The sequence below is a fragment of the Vitis vinifera genome, chromosome 13 (assembly GCF_030704535.1).
Source record: "Vitis vinifera cultivar Pinot Noir 40024 chromosome 13, ASM3070453v1".
Lineage (NCBI taxonomy): Eukaryota > Viridiplantae > Streptophyta > Magnoliopsida > Vitales > Vitaceae > Vitis > Vitis vinifera.
The window spans coordinates 6,388,910-6,416,629 of NC_081817.1; the positions used below are offsets into that span (position 1 = coordinate 6,388,910).

General features: G+C 37.4%; 1 protein-coding gene across 1 annotated transcript; it reads right to left on the minus strand.

Moving 5' to 3' along the window:
- Window positions 1-30: 30 nt before the first annotated feature.
- Window positions 31-27,720, minus strand: LOC100242749 (vacuolar protein-sorting-associated protein 33 homolog). Its single transcript, XM_002270422.5, has 22 exons — window positions 27,504-27,720; window positions 27,387-27,426; window positions 27,040-27,120; window positions 26,426-26,620; window positions 26,182-26,292; window positions 26,018-26,083; window positions 25,440-25,547; window positions 25,252-25,296; window positions 24,355-24,411; window positions 18,121-18,218; window positions 11,661-11,712; window positions 11,461-11,517; window positions 10,973-11,035; window positions 10,775-10,881; window positions 4,003-4,125; window positions 3,779-3,860; window positions 3,590-3,660; window positions 2,486-2,566; window positions 1,622-1,679; window positions 1,407-1,468; window positions 883-976; window positions 31-347 (listed from the first exon to the last, which is right to left on the minus strand). The coding sequence occupies exons 1-22, from the start codon at window positions 27,554-27,556 to the stop codon at window positions 258-260; spliced, it is 1,794 nt and encodes a 597-aa protein (XP_002270458.2). The 5' UTR covers window positions 27,557-27,720; the 3' UTR covers window positions 31-257.

The window sequence follows — 27,720 nt, forward strand, 5'->3', positions numbered from 1 at the left end:
AAAACCAAATAACCTTCTGAAAAAAGAAAGTGGTGAAATCTGATTTTATTTTATTTTTTTACAGAATTAATTATATAAAACACAATCTAGAAATAAATAGTATATAAACACATCGATTCAAATAACAGTTCAAGATAGCTTAAACCTAAACCACCATTTGGGTAATTTGAAACATGCCTCACCCTCGAGCTCTATAAATATCGGAAAACAAAATCTCAAAAATAAAATAAAAAGAAACAAACACCAATGTATGCAAGTCAACCCAAGCTCTCGATGAATGTTTCTGTCAATGAATGACCACCCACAATTTTTGTTGTCCCAACAATCAAGTCGTAAGCCATTCCTTCCTGCAAGATGTAGATCAGATAAGAAATTGGGGTGGTGAGTATGAACAAGGAGAAAATGCAACCTTATTGTAACTTTTTTTTTTGACAAGATTAACAGTGCTATGTAACTGTTAGCATTCTTGCAACAAATTCAACTCAAATCAAACCCCACCCTCAACAACCACACCAACCCTCCCCACCTCACCATTTTCTGGAAGAAATAATGGTAGTCTAAGCTAAAATGGTATTTAAACCTTTAAGAGACTCCAGAGTCAGGACAGTGGAGAACGATGACTTTACCGACAAAAATGGCCTCTTTGGAATAATAAAAAATTCAAGAGAGGCGCCTTGCTATGTCAATGCAATGAAAAGATACAAGATAACGGGTCCCATATTAACTAAGCCGGCCTGAGAGTCAAATTCCATGTTGTATTAACTAATACCTATCGTTAGAAAATTCTTAATTTGTTGGAATGCAAGTACTTCAATATAGATATACACCCAAGAAGAGTCTAGCCTGTAAGACAGCAGATTCCAGAAATAAACCTTGACATACCTGAGCACTGAGAAAACGAAGTGCTGATATCTCTGCAAATGTTACCCCCCCAATGAAAACAACCAGCACGAGGGAGCGCCTTCCATCAGTTACTCTGAAACATTAATTTAGAAAAACAAACCAATAAAAAAAATGGTGTCACATGAAGCTAAGTAAAAGTGGAAAAACACACATACGTGCAGGACACCACTTGGGTGAAAAAAGAATGCTAGAACTTGACTAAAAAATATAATTATTAGAGGCAACTGTTTCAATTAGTAAAAAAATTGTTGTACAGATGCATTTTCCATGTAAAAATATTTAAAGAAAACCAACAGAAGAATGAACAAGCCATACACATCACAAATTCTATCCTCCTAAATCATAACAATCACTTTTGGTGCCCTCCCCTTATTTTGGCTCGGCAAATGTATGACCTTATTACCACAGGAACAAAATGACCCAAAAAACCAAGAATATCAAGAAATAAGAACAATATGGTAGTTTGTAAGGCAGCCTAGCAATTAGAAACACTTGATACGTACTTGTCTATACTAGCTGGAGCTCCTGCCAAATTGTCAATTGACTGACTGCTTGCGAATCCACTCTGTTGAAATGCCATATAAACAACTTTATCTAGTAAATATAGTGCAAAATGCATCTAGAGGATTACATACATCTAGAAATAATACATTATATCAAGAAATGACAAATTTAACATCCACAAAATAATTTTCCTGAAAAAAAGAAGTGTACTGACTCTCTTTGTTTCTGAATGTGGTCCAGGCAACAGCTTCAAAATTTCTTCAATGGGGCGCCTGAAGGGTCAAATTACAGTTATAAGCATTAAAGAAGGAAAATGCTGCCTATAAAGTCAATATTTCCATTACATTCATAACATGAAATTCAGTTTAAGCTACTGTAATCAGTGAACTAAGAAAATGTGCAGGACTAGATGATACTTAATTTTGAATGTTTTTTTATTTCTTAATTTAGATGCATAACAGTGGGAGATCTCTCTCTCCTCCCTCCCTCGGTCTGGAATCTGGTATCAACTTAACCTTAATTAAAAGTAATATACAATAACTACCCAAAAAAGTATAATTTTTTGGTGCTGCCTCTGTTCATATCTCGTTTATACAAATCTGTTATTATTTTAATAAAAGTAATTGTTCCTAATAACATCCTTCATTTGATATTGAGAAAGCACATTCTTTTCATTTGAAGATTTTTTTAATCAATGGAAGTGGCAAAAAATATAATTATATATATTGAATAGAAACAAACACATTCATTCATTAAATGATAAATACATGAAGGATGAGCAATCCTTCGAAATAATTAAAAATATCAAAAGGACGCCTCTACTCTAGGACTAATTTCTAAGGAACTCCTTATGGTTTAATCTGGTTTCTGAAACCAGATTTAACTTAGCCTGGTCTTTTGCACTTTCCAATACTTCAGGTTTTTATTTATTTATTTTGAAGAAGAAGAAGAAGAAAATTATACCTACATAATGCATATTATTCATGGTTGGAAAAAAGGAACAAACTAAAAAAATCATTCCAGCTTGTTTGCCACAACAATGAGTTTGAAACTTTGCACTTAAGGAAATTAGCCTCACCATCCAGATCGAACTGCTTGCTGAACAAGGCGGATGCTAAGAGGAGCATATCCAGAGAAGACATAGGCAATATCGTTGGGGCTAAAATACAAGAAAATGACTTCAAATTAGCAAAGGACAACAATGGATATATTGAAAAGTAAAATTGACCTAACTGGTATAACAAAAACCTATAGCAAAAGTTATTCAGTTAAAATAGTTTTCTTATGAATTGGATGTATCATAGTTTACTATGTAAGAAACAGCTTGAAGGTAATAAACTTGCATGGTCATGCAGAGGCAATTCTAGGTCCAGCATATTAGTTCCAATGACTTTAATGAAGCAATAAGCTTCTTGGAAAGAGTCCATAATTGTCATATCTTTAGAATCTGAAAATGCAATAACTAAAATCCAGAATCCAACATTGACAGGTTCCATGTGGAAACAAAAGAGCAAGCCAAATGGATAATGTAACGATCAGACCATCTGATGCTTCTCTTATCTTTTATTTCTGGCCACCAAAAATATTATTACAGAATTAGCACAACATGAAGTTAAATGAGGTCTCTTGTTTGATAAACCACTAATATTAAGATCAGTTTTAATGCAGGGTCTCACTAATTGCATAATATACTCATGTATCGGGTTAAAAAAGGCACAGATATCTATGGTAAATTTTCCGTTTTTTAGAGAATGTATGACAAAAATCCATTAGACTACAACATGGAAGAAATGAAATGAAACAAAAGGAAAAAATCAGCTGTGTGACCAAAATCCCACATGTTTCAGCATGGGGTACCTTATCAGTTCATTTGTTGCTGATAATCATGCACCAGAAAGAATTCCCATGCTGACAAATTGATGAATGTAATACCATTTGAATTGGTGAATTATTCTCTATTATAAATCAGATGTTAAAAGGAGTAAAAGATCAAGTAATTCTTATATTGTTTTCAATCTTACACCATACAACTTTCACACAACTTAAAATGTGAGACACATCAACAATGAGATTGGTCACACCAATTTGCAAGCTAGCTAGGTGACAAAAGACTTTGTTACTGAAAAACATCTTAAACATTCTAAATTATCAGAAGCCAATCAAATGATAAAAAAGAATGTACTTGGTTGTGTCAGTATCCTCAACCACAAGTTGCAGAGCACGTTTGATAGTCAACCAATTGCTTTTGGTCTCCTGCAAGACTCAACATGGAGCACAATAAATTCATAATCACTTAGTTAATAAAAATCTGTTTTAACTTCATTATTAAACTTTGCAAGTAAATAGAAGTGCTTAATTATTAAGGGCAAACCTGTTTTTTAAGCAATCCAGCCTTTTCTAAATTGTTCAGTGTAGCCATGTGCTCAAATCCATAGCTGTGGAGTAACTCTCTCCTAAACCATGGAAAAAATTAAAAGAAGATTTAGGAAGATGCAGAAGTAAAAAATTTCTCTAAAATGCAATTCTCAATATCCTGCTGTAACAAAAAGTGACATCTAAATTATTAGAAAAATGATTTGGCATGTACATCCTTGCCTCAAATAATCAAAATTTCTCTTTGGTAACCCTGAATTTGTAATTGAAAATAAAATGAGAAGGCGCAGGACGTTGACAAGAGGCTCCTGCTTATGGATCATTTCTTCAATGTACTCAAAGCATCTGCATTCATAAACCAGATCAGTTCCCCATAAAAAAAATGTAAGAATACATTGCGAGTGGAAAGCAAGAAATCAGGAAACGAATCATGTCACACTTGGAGATTCATGAAAAGTAATTTAATATTGTAGCAAATTAGAATGTCTAGAATAAAAACACCTATGCAAAAATTTATATGAAAACCACAAAGCATCATTGGATAAAAGCACCACATGACATCTGATACCAGTACCACAAAAGACATCAATTTGTGTTGTAGTTGCAAATTGTTAGATAGTGTACAGTTATTTAGGTTATTTACTTTTCCTTTTCCTTTTCTTTCCTTATTGTATTGTGGGTCCCACTAACATGTATATATATACCCAAGTCCAATGTGTATTCTTTACATCTTTTCAATAACAATAATTAGGGATTCTCCCTTTTTTCTCTCTTTTCACATTGTATCAAAGCCTAGGGAGAAAAAAACCCTAATTATTTCCGGTTTATCCGTGAATCCATTCTGGGAAATCTTTCAGTGACTGTGTTTCATTCCGGTCACCCTTCCCATCTCCTAAAGCTTTCCGATCAATCATATCGCCGTCAGAAAACCCTCACCGCCGGCGACTTTTCCGGCGAAGTCCTTTTCCGACACCGACCATACCATCAGGTGCGCAAGGAGGAGATCTTCAAGTTTTCTCATAGCACCGGAGGGAAAATCTCAGCCACACGCCGACCACGTGCGTTTCTTCTCCGGCAGCCTGAATCTCACGCGCCAGCTCGTGAGGGCGCGTGGAGCACTTTCCGGCCACACACTTCCACCTCCAGCCTCGCCTGACGCCGTCTAGCCACCCTCCATCTGTGCTTGTGTCATCCGAGCCCTGAAAGTGCATTTTTTAGGGTTTTTTGTCTCCGCCGGCCCTCTAAACAGCCTTTCCGGCGACCTCCGGTGACTTCCTCTCCACCCTGAGCCCTGCACGTGTCTTAGGAAGTGTTCTTCTACCCTTCCAGTAGTGCCACATTTGTTTTTCTTTACTATTTGGTCTCTCACAGCCACGGATCCTCGGTTTTTCTTCTTTCAGCCGCGATCTAAAGCCGTATTAGGGCTCTCTTCGATCCAAACATATTTCGTTCTCTAGATAAGTAGATATGGCTACTAAAAGTTCCACTTTTTCATCTGTCATATCTGGATCTCCTATGATTACTTCGGAGAAATTGGTTGGCAGTGAAAATTATTTGTCCTAGTCTACCTCTGTGGAGCTTTGGTTTATGGGTCAAGGTTATGAGGATCACCTTGTTACGCAGGAAGCAGATATCCCTGAGGTTGACAGAGTACAATGGAGGAAGATAGATGCACAGTTATGTAGTGTGTTATGGCAATCAGTTGATCCTAAGATTCTGCTTCATCTTCGGGCCTACAAAACATGCTTTAAATTTTGGAATCAGGCGAAAGGGCTATACACGAATGATATCCAACGTCTTTATAAAGTGGCTTCTTCTATTGTCAATGTCAGACAACAAGACATGGATTTATCTACTTATATTGGCCAGATTGCCTCTCTTAAGGAGGAATTCTTGACCGTGATGCCTCTTACTACTGATGTTGGGGATCAACGAACACAGATTGACAAGTTCTTCATGGTTCTTACGCTTATTGGCCTCCGTCCAGATCTCGAGACCGTCCGCGATCAGATTCTTGGCAGTTCCTCCGTTCCATCCTTGGATGATGTGTTTGCTCACCTCCTCCGTATCTCCTCCACTCAGACTTTGTCATCTGATAATACTTCAGATTCTTCTGTGTTAGTTTCTCAAACTAACTCTCGAGGAGGACACAGTGGTAACCGAGGTAGAGGCCAACGTCCTCATTGCACCTATTGCAATAAGCTTGGTCACACTCGTGATCGGTGTTATCAGTTACATGGGCGGCCTCCCCGCACTACTCACGTGGCCCAGTCATCTGATCCTCAGTCGCCTCAGCCTCCCAGTTCCTCCACATCTCAGGGTATTTCCCTCACTGACAGTGAGTATGATGACTATCTCCACTATCAGGCCACCAAGTCAGCTTCTGTTGCTTCTGTTGCCTAGACTAGTAATGTTTCTGCTTATCTTACCCACACATCTTCTCTTAGACCTTGGATTCTAGATTCTGGCGCTTCTGATCACATATCTGGTAATAAGGATCTTTTCTCTTCTATTACTACTACCTCTGCCTTACCTACTGTTGCTTTAGCTAATGGTTCCCAAACTATGGCCAAAGGTTTTGGTTTCGCTCATCCTCTCCATTCTGTCCTTTATGCCCCTGAGTGTCCTTTTAATCTTATTTCCATCAGCAAAATAGCTCGCACTCTTAACTGTTCTATCACTTTCTCTAATAAATTTGTGACCTTGCAGGACCGGAGTACGGGGAAGACGATTAGCATAGGATGTGAGTCTCAAGGCCTCTATCACCTCACCTAACCTTCAACTCCTGTAGTTTGCATTTCCACTGATGCTCCCCTCCTTATCCACAGTTGCCTGGGCCACCCTAGTCTATCCAAGTTCCAAAAAATGGTCCCTAGTTTTTCATCTTTGTCGTCGCTTGCGTGTGAGTCCTGTCAGCTTGGGAAACATACTCGTGTCTCATTCCCAAAGCGTTTGAATAATCGGGCAAAGTCTCCTTTTGAACTTGTCCACACTGATGTTTGGGGTCCTTGTCGGACCGCGTCTACTTTAGGATTTCAGTATTTTGTCACTTTCATTGATGACTATTCTCGATGTACTTGGTTATTTTTAATGAAAAATCGAGCTGAGTTATTCTCTATTTTCCAGAAATTTTATGCTGAAATCCAAACCCAGTTCAATATTTCTATTCGTGTGTTGCGCAGTGACAATGCCAGGGAATATTTTTCTGCACCATTTACTTCATTTATGTCCCAATATGGGATCATTCATCAATCTTCTTGTGCTCATACTCCTCAACAAAATGGGGTAGCTGAACGTAAGAATCGACATTTTGTTGAGACAGCTCGTACTCTCCTTCTCCATAGTCATGTTCCTTTTCGTTTTTGGGGGGACGCTATTCTTACAGCATGTTATTTGATTAATCGTATGCCCTCATCTGTATTACACGATCAAATTCCTCATTCCCTTCTTTTCCCTGACCAACCACTTTATTTCCTTCCTCCTCGTATTTTTTGTTGTACTTGCTTTGTTCATATTCTCACTCCTGGACATGACAAACTTTCTGTCAGAGCCACAAAATGCATCTTCTTAGGATATTCTAGACTTCAAAAGGGTTATCGTTGTTATTCCTCTAAGACTCATCGCTACTTTCTCTCCGCTGATGTCACTTTCTTTGAGGACTCACCGTTCTTCTCCACCTCTAAGTCTCTTCCTGTTTCTGAAGTCTTACCCCTTCCCATTATCTCCCCACTTGATGCAGTGCCTTCTCGCCCACTTCAGGTTTATTATCGCCGTCATCGTGTCGCTGTTCCTCCTTCTTTGGCCGAGGTACCTGCTGACTCACTTCCTATCCCTTCAGCTTCTCTTGCCCCGGCTTTGCCTCCTTCTGCTGACTTACCCATTGCTCTTCGGAAAGGTAATCGATCTACTCGTAATCCTCATCCCATTTACAATTTTTTGAGTTACCATCAATTATCTTCACCCTATTCTACATTTGTTTCTGCTATATCTTTTGTTTCTCTTCCCAAGAGCACCCCTGAGGTTCTTTCCCATCCAAGCTGGCGACAGGCAATGGTAGATGAAATGGTTGTTTTACACTCCAATGGCACTTGGGATCTTGTTGTTTTACCCTCAGGTAAATCTACAGTTGGTTGTCGTTGGGTCTACACAGTTAAGGTTAGCCCTGATGGTCAGGTTGATCGCCTTAAGGCCCGCTTAGTTGCTAAAGGTTATACTCAGGTTTATGGTTCTGATTATGGTGACACTTTCTCTCCTGTTGCCAAGATAGCTTATGTTCGTCTATTGCTCTCCATGGCTGCTATGCTTTCTTGGCCTCTTTATCAGTTAGATATTAAAAATGTTTTCCTTCATGGGGATCTTGCTGAGGAAGTTTATATGGAGCAACCACCTAGTTTTGTTGCTTAGGGGGAGTCTGGTTTAGTGTGCAGGTTACGCCGTTCTCTATATGGCTTGAAACAATCTCCTCGAGCATGGTTTAGCCGTTTTAGTTCTGTTGTTCAGGAGTTTGGCATGTTCCGCAGTACAGCAGATCATTCCGTTTTCTATCATCATAACTCTTCGGGGCAGTGTATTTATCTGGTAGTTTATGTGGACGACATCATCATTACAGGCAGTGATCAAAATGGTATTCAGAAACTAAAACAACACCTTTTCACCCACTTTCAGACTAAAGACTTGGGGAAACTCAAGTATTTCTTAGGGATTGAAATAGCTCAATCCAGTTCTGGTGTGGTTCTTTCCCAAAGGAAATATGTTTTAGACATCTTGGAAGAAACCGGTATGTTAGACTGTAAACCGGTAGACACTCCTATGGATCCAAATGTCAAACTTATACCAGGACAGGGGGAGCCTTTAGGAGATCCTGGGAGATATCGGCGACTTGTAGGTAAACTGAACTACCTCACCATTACTCGTCCAGACATTTCTTTTCCTGTAAGTGTTGTTAGTCAATTCCTACAGTCACCATGTGATAGCCATTGGGATGCTGTAATCCGCATTCTTCGATATATCAAAAGCACACCAAGCCAAGGTGTGTTGTACGAGAACAGAGGTCATGCCCAGGTTGTTGGCTACACAGATGCAGATTGGGCTGGCTCACCCACAAATAGACGTTCCATTTCCGGGTATTGTGTTTTTATTGGAGGTAACCTAATATCCTGGAAGAGTAAGAAACAAGATGTAGTGGCCAAATCTAGTGTTGAAGCCGAGTATCGAGCTATGGCTCTGGCAACATGTGAACTCATATGGCTGAAACATCTTCTTCGGGAGTTGAGATTTGGATGAATAGATGAAGCTCATCTATGACAACCAAGCCGTTTTGCATATTGCATCCAATCCAGTCTTCCATGAAAGGACCAAACACATTGAAGTTGATTGTCACTTCATTAAAGAGAAGATCGCATCAGGATGTGTGGCGACTAGTTTTGTCAATTCAAATGATTAACTAGCAGATATTTTTACTAAATCTCTCAGAGGTCCTAGAATTAAATACATTTGTAACAAGCTTGGTGCATATAACATATATGCTCCAGCTTGAGGGGGAGTGTTAGATAGTGTACAGTTATTTAGGTTATTTACTTTTCTTTTTCCTTTTCTTTCCTTATTGTATTGTGGGTCCCACTAACATGTATATATACACCCAAGTCCAATGTGTATTCTTTACAGCTTTTCAATAACAATAATTAGGGATTCTCCCTTTTTTCTCTCTTTTCACACAAATCATTGGCTTCATCAGAGCTAAGCTATGTTACCTAGGTTTGGGAATGGGTGTTGTGTACAAGTGGGTGTCTAAGTGTTTTATCTTTCACATATCAAATTTTAGGCTACAGAAACTCAGTTGAAAAAGGATCCTGAATGTAATTGGATATGACATAATAAAAGGGGAAAAAATTCAATTGGAAGTCCATTGAAAAAAATAAAATAAAAATTTAACACGTCCTTGACTATAAAAAATAAATAATAAGACTAACTTTTCTTTTCTCTTTCATCCATATTGTCCAAAAAAATAAAATCAAAATAGTAAATATCCAAAGCAAAATAAGAGTATCCACAAAGATCCCACACCCACACCTCTGTCATATTGTATCAACACATAGACATTGAGTGAAGTTGAACAGTTCAGGTATTGCAGGTCCTCAGATATGCTTAAAAGCTTATAATGTACAGGAAATACATAAATCATGCATTTGTGATCCAAAACTACTCCTCTATGCGTATTTGAACAAGCAATTTGCTTATATAAGTTGTTGTAGTTGATAGGGAACTAAAACATTGCTTTTGACGGATGGCAAGAATGAAAATAGAGTATAAGAAGATTGATGAAGCCAGTATTTTACAACGAACCTCAACCAATAGACCATCCATTAATGGCTATTCAAATCTATAGATCATCTGTATTAAAATGAAAAAAAAAAAACATTTTTATCTCAAAGAATAAACTAAATCTTATTTTCCATAAAGAATCAATAGAATCATTTCAATGTTGTTTTATGTATTATTGATGGAGGGAAGAGGGAGAAGAAAGTCCTAACATTCATGCCATGTTTCACTTTTTCTTTATTGTGCATAACAGGTGTGTGCCATTTGACAAACAACAAGGTTTAAGAAAATGGAAGATCAGAATTATATGCTTCACATGGCTACTGTCAGATGTGTGCCCTGAGTGTTGACATTCAAGTTTTATCAGTCATAAACTAGTCATGACTCAATAATAGGAAGCCATACTTTTGTAATCTCTGAGCCCATTACCTATATTAGGAGAATTCATCGAGTATGGGAAGCATAAAATTGTCTCTTAGATTAAATACTCCAAAAGGGAGAGAGATTATCAGTCATAATAATAGGAAGCATACTTCTGTAATCTCTGAGCCTATTTGCATATATTAGGAGACTTAGTTGAGTATGAGAAACATATAATCATCTCACATATTAAATTCTCCAAGTGAGAGAGAGAGAGAGAGAGAGAATGAGAGAGAGAAGTATAAATTTAACTTACATATCATAACTCTGAGCCTCTACAATTGTGTGTTCCATGTCAAGTCGTCCAAGAAAGGATGGCTTTGATGTAAAGGCAGACAGATGCTGAGCAAGATTTATGTGCCTCTACAGCAACAATCAGCAGCAAATTATAGTTGGTAACTCCATTCAGAACCACTTAGACAAAGTTTATTGTAAATATAAAGAACATACTTACAGTAATTTCTGGCAATGAATTGAGCTTTTTGACAAAGTCCTTTAATTCAGACACTGTCTGAGTCTGCATTATAGGGAACCTCATAAGAAATTGTTGATCAAATTAACTGTCTCCAAAAGACAAGTAACCGAGATGCAGTTTCTAAGCAAAACATAACAGGGCATGCACTTAATCTAAAATTTTGATAGAACATCATTTTAAACATTACAAATCGTTGATCTGCTCTTAACAGGTTGCATTCTAGGTTTTACATGCAACTACATGCAACATTGGAACTACAAATTATAGTTTTTTTCCTTAAAAAGAAATGGGTAAACCCCACATGTCCACCTGAAACTAGGTAGTTAAAACAGAAAAAAAGAATAAATGGGTTTCAGCACTGAGATCAGTTTCATTAACAGATACTCAGGTTCTGTGGCATTAATCAAGTTATTAAGTATGAAAGATAAAGCAAAGATGAATGATCAGGTGTTAAACAAACGACGTACAGTAGTTGTCATCTCTGTATAATCCTGTTTCATGGATGTTGCTTTTTGACGTAGAACCTGCAATCATACTGCAAATGGCAACTGAGGAAATGGAACTTCAACAGAATAATCTTAAATTTAGAGTTGACTGAGAATCAGAAAGGCTCTAAGCCTCCAATAAAGAATAAATAACTATAGGAAACTGGTAAAAATAGATCAACCTGGACAACAACTTCAAAGTTGAGATCCCGAATCTCCTTGAACAGCTTGTCACTAGATTAAAATAAGGGCCACACCCAATATATTAGTGTGCCAAGAAAAGACAAGGAAAACACATGTCAACAAATAGTTAATACAAATCATAAGATATCCAGACCTCTTAAAAGTCTGAGGAAAGAAGATAAAGATCAACAAATTTGTTACTCATGTCATAGAGAAGAAAAAATTCAACACCCAAGTAAGAAAATTTTCATTTAGAGAAATTATTCTAGAAACAAATATATCCAACAGAACTAAAGCTTATCCATCTGGAACAATCTACATGAGTATATTTCAAGAAGAGTATCAAGAGTAAACATTTGTCTTAATCCAGTAATAGCCACAGTCACATTTTCTATTTGTATCTCTAGGAGAAGCTAAATTACAGTTAGAAAGATATGAACAATGTTACATGGGAGAGAGAATGGCCATAAGGTGCAGGATATCCAGGCATCAGATCCATCAAACCCTAAAGTCTTTGATGTGATCATGGCAGATGTAGACCTGCAATCTAGGTACAGCTACACTGACAATTAACTGTAGAACTCCGACTCTCATTCCAGCGCTCAATATGGGTTCTATACCCACAATTATGTTTATTAGGACCTCCAGTTAGATTGATCATTAGATTCTCTTTCCTCTTTGGATCATGATTCATTCAAAATTTGTAAAATTATCCCAATCTATAGGAGGAGAAAGAGTAGTGTTTCATTGCTCAGCTCGTTGCTACAAGTAAGAGTCTCAGTTGAAGCAACTGAGCAATTTTCATTGCTTAACTGTCTGGATGCCTTGATAGCGGAAGCATCTAAATTTTTCTTTTCTTTTCTTTTTTCCTTTCTCTGATAGGCAATGGATGCAGCTAGGTTATTTAGAGGCAGCACTAGATTTAAGATGAATTGAGGAAGAATCATTTAAAATGATTGTGCAATGTAAACCAGATAATTCCCGGTGAGGATGAGTGATTTGATTCAAGTTGAAAGGTGCTCACAAGACCAAGGAAAATTTAAAAATAAAAAATAAAAAACTTGAACAGAAGCAGTGAGAAAAAGGCATGATAAACTTAAAAAAAAAAAAAGTAGAGACTAATAGGAGAATCTAGATTAAGGCAACAAGAAATTTCATGACACAACCCCTCTCTCTCTCCCTCACAAAGAGATGACATGCAACCTCCCATCAAGATGAATAAAGAAGAGATGCACAAAGTTCACCAAAAAGAAATAAAAAAACCTCATCTACACAGAGAGAGAAACACACACAGAGACAGACAGATTGTGTCATGAAATATTTTGTAGTTGGGAACCCTATAAAGTCTTTTACCATTGAAGGCCATGAAACAGTATTGGGGACAATCCGCTATGCCACTACAACTACTGAGGGCTTTAAGTCATCAAAAGTTCTTCAAGTTGTTTCCAAATACCATCAAAAGAACCATGAATCACTCACACAACTCCTCTCTTCCTAAAATACTAACTGACAACAAAGGAAATTCCTTAACAACAGAAACAACCTGTGCAGTGCCTACTGAGACAAACAGATATCCCAACCAACAGGTGTAAAAGAATAATGAGACACTACATGATCCACCAATTTATGGCTCCCAATAAATATAACATAGTGATTAGGAATAGTCCAACTCCTCAAAATAAGATGACAAATGGTGAAATTTTCTCAATGATCACCCATTCAAATAAAGAATACCACCTTGTTAGGAATGGCTAGAATCCAAGCAACCACTACCAGGGGAGTCACAAAGATCGTTAACACTATACTGATCACTTTCAATACGGTTTTATATGCCTAAGAAGAGCCTTCAACCTCACAGATAGAGGCCATTACCAAATTAATGTACGCCATGAAGCCGACAATGGAACCAATCATCTGCTTACATATCATGTGTTGCTTCAAGGTACATAACATTAATGCAACAGGAGATGATCCACCAAAGCATGGCTCCCATATGTACAACATAATGGCTAGGGATTGTTCACCTCCACAAACTAAGATGGTCAATGGTAAAGGTTTTTCCATCTTCACCATCCAAATAAAGAACACCACCTTAATAGGAATGAGGAGGTTCCAGGTTCCCTTTCACCAAAAATATATAAATCAAAATAAGGTCTAGATAGAAACCGGTTTTTCAATAGGAAAAATAACAATTTATTAAAAGCACCAATAAAAAAAGGGGTAGACCCAAAGTACACAAGAAGTATACAAAGATTGCCAAAGGGTGAGAAACAACAAAAGAAAACACAAGCAACACCAGTTAGCTATAGCCCTACCTCTCCTCAATTGGTTCAGTGTCATAATTTTTCCCCAAACCACATCCCAAGCAAAGAAATCCACCTTTAGATTAGCATAGGAACTCCAAAATTCTTTGACTAAGAAAGGATCTACTAAAACTATCACCAAAGAGCTATAGTAGAATCTCACAGAGAACTTCTCGTCCTTATTCAATTTTAAAACCAACTTTTCCTCATGCTCTCTTCTGGCGATCATTTCCTGAATCTTCTTAAGGAAGGCTTCAACCATTTCTACCTCCCAATCTTGAGCATTTTTGAAAAAACAAGGGCTCTAATGTCCAACACATCCCACCTCCTCCCAAACTTTTCTACTACCCAAGCATCCTTAGAATTGGCAATGAGTACAAAGTAAGATAAAAGGCTCTCAAAGAAGAATCAACACCGTTGGGAACCCTAGATTACCCTGTTCACTGGCCCTGGATCTTATAGGGTGCATGCAAGGCTCTCTAGATCTAATGCAATAGAAAACAATGGCTACAAAAACCATTATCAAATATAAATCTAGATATTAGAACTTTATACCTGCAATTTGGATGTTCCCAAATTGAATCCTAATGGATGAAGATGTCAAAAACGCCGTAGAACTCGTCTACCCAGTGTTCCTCCACCTGATCTCCCCTCACATGGGTCTAAGCACAAGAGAAGGGTGGGCGTCTCTCTCTCCCATGAGGATGGTTGGGGATTCTCTCTAAAGGCTATCTGGAAGATAGAAAATGGAAAAAGTGTCAACTCTAAACCCCTAAGGGGGTTTATATGGGGCTCCCTATGTGCTTAAGTGACAAGCCCAAATTGGCTTGTCAATTCATAAGATATAGTGCAACCTTGTGTTTTTACCAAAATGCTCTTATGCATACTTAAGAACCAAAAACCTAAATCCTTCAAATAAAATGCGTCTCTATAAATTAGAAGCTCAAGTAGGGACCACTAGGACTCATATGAAAATATCAATTCCCTTAAAATCCAATTCTGATGTTGACTCAATACTCCACTAAAGAGAATCAATTGCACCTCAGTATCCTATGAAGTTACAACGAGTTAAAGCTCGATTTGTGACCTATTATTCATTACATACAGACTTCCCACAAACTGGTGTTCATAATCTAACAAGGTAGAGTTATCAACCTATCAAGATTACCTTTTCAATCCTTAAGTTATAGATCCTTCTATTATATGATCAACATACTTTAGCTTTTTTTTTTTCTTTTTTTTTTTGTTGATAGGTTAACAAAGCAAATACATTAAAAGCGCTTGGAAAAGGTGCACAAAGTACACACGGAATATACAAGTAGCAGCCAAATACAAGCAAAGGAAAGATAGACAACAAACCAACACCCAAAACAAAAGACATCACCCTAAAGCCTAGAAAAATAAGAATCCAGACTTAACCAACATTTAGGTGAGAGCAACTTGAAACTCCACTATTTTTCCTTATCAAACAGACTAATGCCAAGAAGCTAGGCCAACCAATCACAACCCTAAAAACTCAACTTATAAGGTCACTTACAAACCAACTCCCACCCACTGCTTCGATTTTTCTCTTTTTTTTTTTTTTTTTTTGTTTAAACTACAGTAATAATCCAGACACTCCAAATTTCGAAGCTCCCTAACTAGATGGGGTGTGAAGGGGGGTCTCCTCTTCGCAACCGAAAGTCTACGCCATTTTCTAGATTCCAACTTTCTCAACAAGGACATGATTTCCTTTTCATTCCCATAAACTTGCTAAACAAGATGAATTTTTTATAGGAGAGATCAAAGAGCCTCTCTCATTTCAACGAGCCCCTACTAGGGCTCTCAAAACCCAACACCCCCTCTTCACCACTCTCCTCTAAGATAGCAATCTTGGTAACCTTAGGCTGGTTCTTTGGGCCTTCCACAACCACATCCTCGCCAGATAACATACACAAAGGCTTGCAAACATCTTTTGAAATACCCTCATCCTGCTCTCTCCAAGAAACCCCAAGGAACAAACCTCACCATTGGACAAAGAGAAAGTTGAAGAAAAAGACCCTTCCCCCATCGAACCATTTGGAATTGAAGACTTACCGGTGAGGCGTTCCACTAAAAATCTTGTTGCTTCCTCCACAAGGGCCCTATCAGTTAGAAGGAGGCAAAGAGACAAGGATGAAGGCAACAGAACCTTGTTGCCATCAATAGGGTCATCGTCTGCAACAATTGGAAACTTTGAAGCTTCATCAAAAAGGGCTCCATCGACAAGCAAGGCACGCGAAAACATCACCACAACTTCTCCAGTAAAGCATAAGCCTAAGTTATCATCTCTAAGCCTTAAAGAGACCCACTCCAAAGTGGGCTTTACTAGCAAGCCCTCATTCTGCTCCAAAACAGACCGAAAAAGAAGGCTCTTTAAAGGCCCACTAAACTAGGATTTTGAAGGCCCATAAGAAAAGTGGCCTAAAACCTCTAAAGCCCCATAGCCCACATCCACAAGCCCACTAACACTCCTCCCCTTCCTAGGTCTCACCCCACAAACTTCGACAATAGTCAAACCCCCCTCCCCTTTGCTCAGTCCTCTACTACAACTCCTATCACCTTTTCAGGGACTGACTCCCTTTCCTCACTCAACCTTCCACCACTCAACACTAGCCCTACACCATTTGCTTTACCTCTTTGACCATGCAACATAACATGCCCACTTTAGTCACCAGCACGTCTCCCCATCCTCTTCATCCCTAACCTCTCGACTAAAACATCTCTCACCTTGGACCACCTTCAAAAGCCATGTAGAGACCTCCAACCAAAGTTGGACTACAAAGCATGAAAAGCTCATTGTGATTTGAACTAAATCCACATACTCCAACTTATAAAGAACATATGTCAAATTCTACTTAAGGAATTACTACAGTCATAGAGTTCATTATTACATGTCCTTTGAATCATCTAAGGGGACACGTTGTCTTAATCCCATAAGATATCATGGTGCCTCTATTGAGAATACTTGTTGTCAAGACAAGTCATCCCTCTAATTAGGAGGATAGTGCACTATAGACTCTACTAGATTGCTCAAATCCATTATTCAACTGTAAACAATTTATCATCTTATAAGGAACTCATGACTCGTATCCTTTGTGTAACTCCTAATACACTCAAATCATGTACAATGCAAGTGACATGGCTTGAAGGCTTAAATCAAAATCAATGTGTACAAGGGATAGATAAGTGGAAACTCAAGTCCAACTTTATTACATCATGTCTTGCTTTTAAGGGCCCTATCAAAACAAACACATCATAGCTCATGGAAAAAGCCAACTCTCCTACCATTGCCTACTTCAAATCTGATCCTAGCCTGAAACTCTATCTACCTCTCCTCATAGATTTCCACAACCCCACCCTATATCCTTCCTCCCCTTAACTAAGAACACTGACCCATCCTTTCACCAAACTTAGTTGAGATCATCCATCCCCACAACCTATCCCTCTCCATAGCAAACCACCAACACTATTTTCCAAGAAGGGCTTTGTTGAACCAAGACAATTTCCAAATATAAGTCCCTTTGAATCTTTAGATAGAAACTCGTTTTTAGCACTAATGATTCATTGGGATACTATTTTGAAAGACTATGTTACACTCCGTATTAAGCCTTATGAGCATGTAAGTTAGCCTCATTGATATCCAGTTGCACTAATATCGGATCCCCTAAGAAGTTCTAACCCCCTCACTTCATTTGTATGGATATCGAGTACACTTTTCTTTTTTTTTCTTTTTTTGATAGGCAAGATATCGAGTACACACTACATGTAGTATTCTAATAAAATTTCATCACTTGCTAATGGAAGAGAAGACATAGATAAGGAAATATTTTGCAATGATATCAACATTGAGACCATGAAGTTTTCATGATATCTTGTGTCTACTAAAAATTGAATAATTGTCCAATGAAGAAATGAGAATATGATAACAATGGTGTGCATCAATGCATCTATGGATAATAATAATGGTGAGGAAGGTAAACTAATAAAAAGGCTAGCTTCTCGTAAATTTACACACCAATGAAGTAAGAGCATCAACAATAAACTATCTAGCAAGCAAAAAAGAGACTTGTAACAATACAAGAAAAACATCCTTAACTCACATAGTAAAATCCTTAAAGCAGAGGCTACCATTTACCTAGAATTAAGAGGAACTTTTATCTTTTTCCCCTCTTGTTGTTGGACTCCCATGATAGATGCATCAAGCTCCACAGAACCATTATTGACATGCAAAAACTGCACTCAACATATTTGAGATAGCTTACAACAAAAGTAAGATAAAACTGAAAGATTTCACATTGTGATCCTTTGCTCCATTCCAATTCAAGAAAGTATTGAAAAGGTTTGTCTTTCTTTTTTCTTTCTTTATTTTTTTTTATTAAGCAAGAGAAAAAATATATTAATGAAAGGGGACTATACACCAAGGTACACATTTGTATACAAGGGAAAGCAAAAGGCATAACCAAAATGAGGGAAAATACAAAAATACTGCTCCCTCCCTCAATTAAACCCCACCCAATCAACAAACTCAAATAAAGACAAAGTTTCTTCTACAATGTACATCCTAACCCAAGACAACAAATTAATCACAAATGAACTCTTCAAATAATGAACTGATTCTTTTGTTTTTTCAAACACTCTTCAATTTCTCTATTTCCACAAAGTCCAAAAAATCACAAAGCAGGACAGCTCTCCAAACCTTCTTTCAAAGAAACATTAAAGGCTCCTGGTGGGGGTAAGCGGTCCTACGCGAGTGTCGTGGCCTACCTTTTCACATTATTCTCTTAAGAAGATGGTCACCAGAAGAAAACATTGAGATATATGGGAAGTTCAAACGGGGTTGGATTGAATTGAGGGGCCTACCTTTCCATCTTTGGTCGGAGATCCACTTCCAACAAGTGTTGAAATGGTGAGGATGGGTTGCAGAGATAGACAAGCGTACTTTAAAGCTAGCAGATTTATCAAAAGCTTTGCTGAGAGTGGAGATGAATCCGTACGTTGTGCTTCCTTCATTGTTGGAAGTCAAAGATTGGATTTTCACGGTGGTAGTTTCAGTTGTCGAAAGGGAAGAAGGTGGTATACAAGGAAGACTTGAGTCAACTCACAGCAGAGATGAGTTGGACACAGCGGGAGGTTGCGTGCAACATGGTTTTTCCTCAAGCTCTGAGGATACATGGCGAGGTTAGGGAGAGGTTGGGTTACAACTATCATCTACCTTCTCTTGGTTCAAACTCCTTTTCAAATTTAAAATTAAAGAAGGTCGATGACTTATTGGGGAAGGAAGGCTGAGCGAGGGAGCATTTAAGCCCTTTTGAAAAAGGAGGCCCAAGTTTCTCCAAAGCCTTTTTTGTTAAAGACGGGGTGGTAAATGAAGCAAGCCCAACTTACTTCAATGCCCATTCAAATGAAGGTAGGCCCACAATTAGAGCTCGCTCTCATGTAAGCCCTTTTCTTGGAAAGGCTTTGGACCCCATTCCTCACCTTCAAGAAGACGAGCCCTTTTTGTTAGCTCTACAGAAAGGAGCCTTGTTGCAACTTCAGCAAGACGCAGGTACATCCAGAGTTTGACTAGTCTAAGAAGGTTCCCACCGTTGCGCCAGCACTACAATTCCCAAGCCAAGGAAGGAGTTTTGTTAGCCATTGAGCGAGAAGTATGCCTCCACCTTTCTTTTCTCCTCCAACACTAAATCTTAAGGCTAGTAATGAGGTTGAGGCCAAAGAAAGGCTACTCTAGGAGAGAGGATTTTTTATGGAGGGGGAGAATTCTTTAGGGAAAGTGAATCGGGGCTTCAACCCCTCGAAGACAGCAAGTTTGTCAAAGGAACAAGGTGCAACTAAGATGGAAAAGGGAATTTGGAACCTCAATTCAGTGAGATTGGGGGGAGCGTTAGGAGGGACTGAGGGTGGAGATAGTGTTCCCCTTTGTGGTAGTCAATCTCAGGTACACACTTCTTTACCACTTTTCACTATTGAAGGCCAAACATTAGATGGGGCTACTAATGTGTCTTTTCCTCTTTCATCCCTTGTTATTTCTTCTCACTCCTTTGTTCAATCCTTGCTTTCCTTATCTCTTCCTTTGAGATCAAATTGTTGCTCCTCTTTCTCCTCGTCTAAACAACTAGTGAGTAACAATTTTCCTTCTGGCTTAATTGTTGCTTGTCTCATTTCAAAAGGCGTGGCATCCCCTTTAGTCAAAGCAAACCAAGAGTTAAAGGTAACTCTTCAGATAGGCCACCACAACACAACCCTAGTGAGCTTTTTTCTCTAGAAAGTTGTCTACCTATGGAGTTTGGACCTGCTCAATTGGAAGATTTCCATATAGAAGGCATATCTCCTTCAAAAATGGCTTCTATTCACTCGGGTCTTGGGAGCAATGAATGGTAAGATAGTCAAATACAGTGAAAATGGCATCCTTCCGGGTAATAGCACTGCTCATTCTATGGATAAGGTCCACTCCAAGAGGAAGAACAAACACTTCTTTTGTGGTCCCATAGGCTTCTTTGGATCTAGTCTCTTTGGTTTTAACTAGGTCTTCTCTATTTTTATGAAAATCATTAGTTGGAATGCGAGAGGTCATGAGTCTAGAAAGAAAAGAAGGGTAGTGAAGGATTTTCTTGGTCAAGAAAATCGAGATGCAGTTATGTTGCAGGAAACAAAGAGGGAGTCGTGGGATAGGCAATTTATGAGTAGTGTGTGGAAAGTCATAAATAAAGAATGGGTTGCTCTCCCAACTAGTGGGACTTTGGGAGGAGAGGCAATTGTTTGGGATGCTCTGAAATGTAGGTGTTTAGAGGTTGTCTTAGGGTCTTTCACGATAATTGTAAAGCTGGAATAAGAAGAAGAAGGGTGTTTTTGGCTCACTTCAGTTTATGGTCCTAATAATTCCCTTCTCATAAAGGATTTTTGGGCAAAGCTACAAGATCTTTCAGGTTTAACTTTCCCGAAATGTGTGTTGATGGGGATTTTAATGTTATAAGAACTTCAGAAAAGTTAGAAGGATCCAAATTAACTCCAAGTATGAGGGATTTTGATGAATTCATAAGAGAAAGTGAGTTAAGCGACCCTCCTCTTAGGAATGCATCCTTCACATGGACAAATTTGCAACAATCTCCTGTTTGCAAGATGTTGGGTAGATTTTTACTACCAAGTGAGTGGGAATAAGGATTCCCTCATAGCATCCAAGAGGCGCTTCCCAAAATGACATCAAACCATTGTCCCATTGCGTTAGACGCCAATCCTTTTCAATGAGGTCCAACACCTTTTAGTTTTGAAAACAAGTGGTTTCCAGATTTCAAGGAAAAGTTTTGTTGGTGTTGGAATGAGAGTAGGCTTGAAGGTTGGGAAGGTTATAAATTCATGAAAAAGCTACCGTTTGTCAAGTCAAAGTTAAAAAAGTGGAATAAGGTGTCATTGAAGATTTAAAGGAGAAAAACAAAAGTATTCTCACGGGCATTGTTGACTTAGATGCGAAGGAGCAAAAAAGGAATTTGACTCCTGAACTTATAGCAAGAAGGACCTTAAGGAAAGGGGAATGGGAAGAGGTGTTGTTTAAATGAAGAGGTGTTTTAGAGGAAACAATCAAGAGTTAAATGTATAAGAAAAGGGGATTGCAACACTACTTTTTAGAAAATCAAGCGTCGATTAGCTTGATCATCCTTTTTTAGAAAATGAGATTCACAATGTTATGTTGCACTTAAACAAGGAAAAGGCACCTGGGTCAGATGGTTTCACCTTTGCTCTATATCAGGAGTGTTGGGAGACGATTAAGGACGATCTTTTAAGAGTGTTCTTAGGGTTTCACAATAATGGGATGATCAATCAAAGCACCAACTCTACCTTCATTGTTTTAGTACCAAAAAAAAAGTCAAACTAGTAGAATCTCGGATTTTCAACCTATCAATCAGGTTACTAGCTTGTGCAAAATCATAACTAAGGTACTTTTAGGGCAATTACATAAAGTCCTCCAAGACACCATTTTCATGCCCCAAGGAGCCTTTGTGGAGGAAAGACAAATTTTGGATGTCGTCTTGATTGCTAATGAGTTGGTGGATGAGAAGAGGAGATCAGGAGAGGAAAGGGTAGTTTTCAAAATTGATTTTGAAAAGGCCTATAAACCATGTTGATTGGGATTTTTTGAACCATGTACTTGAACAAAAAGGGTTTAGTTCAAAATGGAGGTCTTGGATGAGGGGATGTTTGTCTTCTGCAACTTTTGCAATCTTAGTAAATGGAAATGCTAAGGGTTGGGTGAAGGCTTCTAGAGGCTTAAGACAAGGAGATCCTCTTTCGCCTTTTCTTTTCACCATTGTGGCTGATGTTTTTAGTAGATTGTTGATGAGAATGGAGAAAAGAGGTTTGCTTGAGAGGTTTTAAGTGGGCAGAAACAGGACTAGAGTCTCTTATTTACAATTTGTTAATGACACTATCTTTTTTTCTAGAGCTTCCTTGGAAGAATTGCAAACCCTTAAGCTCATTTTATTGGTTTTTGGAAGGGTCTCTGGGCTTAGGATCAATCTTAATAAGAGCACGCTTTCTAGAATCAAAATTAATCAAGATCAAATCTTCAAGATGGCTTTAATGCTTAATTGTTCAGTCTCGGATTGGCCTTTAACATAGCTGGGTCTTCCTTTTGGGGGAAATCCAAAATCAAGTTCAAAAAAAGATCCATTGATTGATAGAGTCTCTAGGAGGTTGGATGGATGGAAAAAATCTTTTTTGTCCCTAGGAGATAAAATCACTCTAATCTAGTCTTGTTTGTCGCACATCCTAAGCTACTTCGTATCCCTTTTCAAAATTCTAGTATATATAGCATCAAGGATTGAAAAATGTAAAGAGATTTTTTGTGGTAGGGTTTTGGGGAGGGTAAAAAAGACCACTTGGTCAATTAGGATCTAGTGTGTAAGCCTAAGGAGTTAGGTGGTTTACAGTTAGGGAAACTTACTTTGAGAAATCAAGTTTTATTAGGGAAGTGGCTTTAGAGGTATGCTAAGGAAAGTTTCACCCTTTGGCATCAAGTTATTTTAAGTATCCATGAGACACATCCTAATGGATAGGATGCCAATAATTTAGTTAAATGATCACATCATTGCCCTTGGAAAGCCATTGTGTTTATTTTCCCTATTTTTTCTACACTCGCTTTGTGGTGGGTGATGAGACAAAAATTCATTTTTAGGAAGATCTATGGTGGGGGGATCAACCTTTATGTTCACAATTTCCAAGACTTTTCAGAGTCGCCACAACTAAAAACGTATTTGTTTCAGCTATTTTGGGAAGTGATACCCCTCCTTGAAAAAAAATTTTTCCATCATAATCCAACTAATTTGGAAATTGAGGATCTTAAAAGATTAATGACTTTTCTTTCCCGTGTACATTTATCTCCTTTGTTTTAGATGAAAAAGCTTGGATACCTTCTTCTTTAGGAGTATTCTTAGTGAAATCGTTCTTCTTAGCCTTGACCAATTTATCAGATTCAATTCCATTCCATCTAGCTAAATTTTTATGGAAATCAAGAGCCCCCTCTAAGGTCATGGCCTTTGCTTGGTTAGTGGCATTTAAGAAGGTAAATACCAATGACATGCTACAATTGAGAAGGTCTTTCAAAGCCCATAGTCTTGATTAGTGTTGCCTGTGTAAGGGGAGTGGAGAGACGATTGATCATCTTTCCTTACATTGTCCAATTAGTTTGGGGTTATGGCACGAGCTATTTTCACAAGCAAGGATGGAGTGGGTTCAACCAAATAATATTTGCAATTTGATGGTTATTTCCTTTATGTGTTTTGAGAACTCTGCTAAAGGCAAGACTCTTTGGAAAATCACCTCTCACTTTGATGAGGATTGTGTGGAGAGAGAGGAATGCTAGGATTTTCCAGGATACTTGCAAGACACATGAGATGATGTGGGATTTGATTCATTTCTTTGCATCTTTTTTGGCCTATTGTACTAACGTTTTCAAACCTTTCTCTTTGAGTGTCAATCAGTTTAGTTGGCTCTTAGTTTGTACTCCTTAAGGTTGGGTCTACATGGTAAGGAGTTGAGTTATGCTTTCGAGTGTATTTTTGTATGGTCTTTTTATTCTTTTTGTACATATCTCCTTGTAAAGCGGGAGGTTTCCATGGGTTTTCTTTTTCTTAGGTTTGTATTTTATGAAGATGATTTCTCATCCTTCTTATGTTGTATTTATCTTTAATTAATACGTCTTTGGTTTCTGATCAAAAAATTAAAAAAAAATGAGCATCTCAAATTTTCTACATGCATTAACTATTAACAATTGATTGCACTAATTCCAATCTCAATCTTTTTGTCCAATGATAAATTATTTATTGAAGATTTCACACACAATAATGGCAACCATCATATTTTTAAGTTATCTTACCTCATCTAGTAGTCCTTCATATGTCAGTTGAGTACACATAGGAGTAATCATGTCCACCTACATTGATCCACAATAGTAATATCTATGAGGTGTAGGAATATATAAGTAATAACTTAACATCGTAAATTTACTTATACAAGTTAAAAAGAAACTGTACTAACTCCATAAAGTCTTTGATCAAAGAGTAAAGTAATATTTTCCAATTTAGTAATATGGCATGTCACTAATATTAAAAAGAGTTTGTGTTGATGTATGTATTGACTTCTTGATATGGGATCTTAAAATTTCAAGCACCATATGATTTTCTTGCATTATAGAATAAGGAGAAAAGAATAAGAGATGGCTGAAAAAGAAAAAGAGCTAAATATTTTCAAGAAAAATAAAAATTAAAAAAAAAATGGAACTTTTCTAATATAATAAGAACACTAGAAGAAATAGAAACTTGACAAAAAGTCAATCACTAACCAAAATAAAAACTTAACAAACTAACACTAGCAAATCATAAGAAGAATTTAAATGAGCTGAGATGTTAGGGTTTTAGCCGAACTAATAACATGCATTGTTGGCCAACTACCTAATAGCTTGCTTGAGCTTTTAGATTAATTGGTAAGTTAACAATTACAATTAGATTTCACCACTAACTATTGGCAAACTTTTTTCAACTTTTCTCCCCTATCTCTTCAAGCTCAATATCCAATGTATGAAATAAGATTCTCCGTAAATTATAAACCTATTATTTTTTTAATGTGCTAGCCTCCTCTTATTCACATAAAATAATCAAATCAAAAGAAATTCTATACAAGCATATAAAAACAAATGCAACTTTATAACATGGTTTCATATTAACTATCACACCAGTTGCTAACCAAATGTGCAAGGAAAGGAAACAAGAACTACCTCTCTATCTATAAGAATGAGTGTATTGATCTCCGGCATGCCCATCTGAAGTAAAAAAACAATTTATTAATTTGTTTTATCACAAAAAACAATCTATTAATGGATGCTACAAAGTGTGTTATCAAATAAAGCATGAGATTTCCAAGGTCAATTTTCTTTAAAATAGGCTTAAACTAATGCAAAATTACATCGGATGTGTTGACTGGCTCTTCTGCTTGCATGCGATTGAGAATATCAGCAACACGAACTGATGCTTTGCCTTTGGCCCTCACATTTGGTATCAGTCCAAAGGAGAACTACATAGCATGAATGATTGATAAGCACAAGATATACAATTAAGCTTAAAAATGTGTTATTTTTAAGATATACAATTAAGTTAAAAATGTGTTATTTGAAAGACTAATTCTACTAAGTTATCCAAAAATTTTTTTTTTTTTTTTTTTTTTTGATAGATAATAAAAGGGCTTGCATTAGAAATGCCTAAAAGTGGCAAAAACAACACCTAAAAAAAGCTAGGCAATAAGGAGACAAAAAAAGGTCTTCGGTCTTCCCCTTACCTGACAAACAACCAATCTACAAAATCAATCACAGGTGATCCTCTGTATACACCCTAACCCAATTCACAATAAGTTATCCAAAAAATAAATAAACAAATATATCGTTTGTACAACTATAGCTTCAGTTTGCCATCCTAAGCTAAAATCCTATGTCAAAACATTTCATCCTAGGGTAACTCAACTATTTTAATTAAAAAACATTTACAAACCTCAAGTTTGTGAATGGCTTTTGCGATATGCCAAAGCGAGCTTGTATCCCCATCAACTTGGCATTCCTATCAAGCAAAAAGAATCCTTCTTAGGAATTAAGAGACCAAGGGAAAATCTTTAAATGAAAATTGAAATGTATCAGATGCAGCAAAGTGTCTCATACTTTATAAGCAAGGTCAAGTTCAAAAGATAATACATCCTCATCCACTGGAAGTATGTATAATGGGTACTCCCCTATAGTCAGCAAGTGATGAAAATTATCCTCTTCAAGTATCTGTACCATGAATTTTTATGTATTAGAGCAACCAAAAGCTACCCAAAGTCTCTCTACAGAAAATATATCACGTATGTATGTAAAGATCATCAAATCATAGCAATTAGTAGAACAAAGGCTAAGAAAGGCTCACCTTCTCACAAGCAACAGCACGGCGAGGGACAAAATAAACAAAATACTCTCTTTGAAGTCCTTTTGAAATATCATTACGAATATGCGAGCATATAAATTTCATCAAATTAAGCTGTGGCCGAACAAGATAAACCACTTTGGTGCACTCTGTTTGAATTGGATCAGCAGAAAGATACCGTAGTTCCACCCCATGTTCCTGTTAAAGCAATAACCTCTTTGAATTAGTTAAATAGAAAAGGAAAACAATTTTAAATTCATAGCAGAAAATCTCATTACCACCACTTCAATAACTGAGACACACAATAAAAGAAAATAAAATAAATTCTGAATTTTATTTGTACCATTGATTTTGTTTTCATTAAAAAAATAAAAAGAAAAGAAAAGAAATCTCAAATCTGTAGCCAAATAGTTGTATTAAGCTCAGGTGGGTGACTTTTTGTTTTCTAATGCACCGGCTAACGAAAATTTAAGTTACACTATATATTCTTCTCCTATTTTTCTCAGCAACCAAGCAAAGGGTAATGTTCAGAGCTTAGGTTACTTCCTTCTACATTTTTTCAGCAACCAAACAAAACTCGGAGTCAAAATCTTACAGAAGTAACAACTGTGATTCACCTTAAGGAGTGACGTCTGGATAATCAATGAAAGAGAGCCACCAAGCTTAGGATCGATCACCAAACACTTCCTTCCTCGAATCTATCATATCCAAAACATAAAAATTCAGGTTTAAAAAAAAAATCAAATCAAATCAATTGGATCATTCATTCTCGTTTAATTTCCGAGACAAAAAGCTGAAAGAGAAAAATAAAATTTTGCGTTGAAAAAAAAAGTCTCCACTCAAAACGTAGCCACCATTTGCCTCCGTTGAATTGAGCCTTTCAAAACATTTGATCCAAAATTTTCAGCTTTCTCGGTAACCAAACAGAGGGTTTAACAAAAAATAAATGAGAGTGGACACTTACGTTCTTAAGGATGTTTAAGAGCTCCTTCTGAGACTGATCTCTGATTTTCAAAGAAAAAATTGAAAATTAAAATTCGTGTAAAAAGGAAAATCAAGGAGAGGTATGCGAATGTGATACCTGAGAGAAGTGAGGTTGAAAGGAGCGTTGTCTAGGTTCGGAATCTGCGCCATGGCAATGCGGAGATACCGTGGAGAATCCGGAACTCTATTACCGGCGATGAGACGTGGCGACTGATTCACTCTCTGTGTACGGAGGATATATTCAGCGGCAGGGTTTGGGCGGATGATCCGATCCGGTTAAAGCCAGTTGCGTCTGCTGGGGTTCTGTAACTGAA

Coding starts and splice junctions, on each gene's coding strand:
- LOC100242749 (XM_002270422.5), bottom strand. CDS start 27,556: ATGGCGCAGATTCCGAACCTAGACAACGCTCCTTTCAACCTCACTTCT. Junction 11,518..11,660: donor ACTTTGAAGTTGTTGTCCAG/GTTGATCTATTT, acceptor GTATGATTGCAG/GTTCTACGTCAAAAAGCAAC. Junction 4,126..10,774: donor GAGGCTCAGAGTTATGATAT/GTAAGTTAAATT, acceptor TTATGAATGCAG/ATGCTTTGAGTACATTGAAG.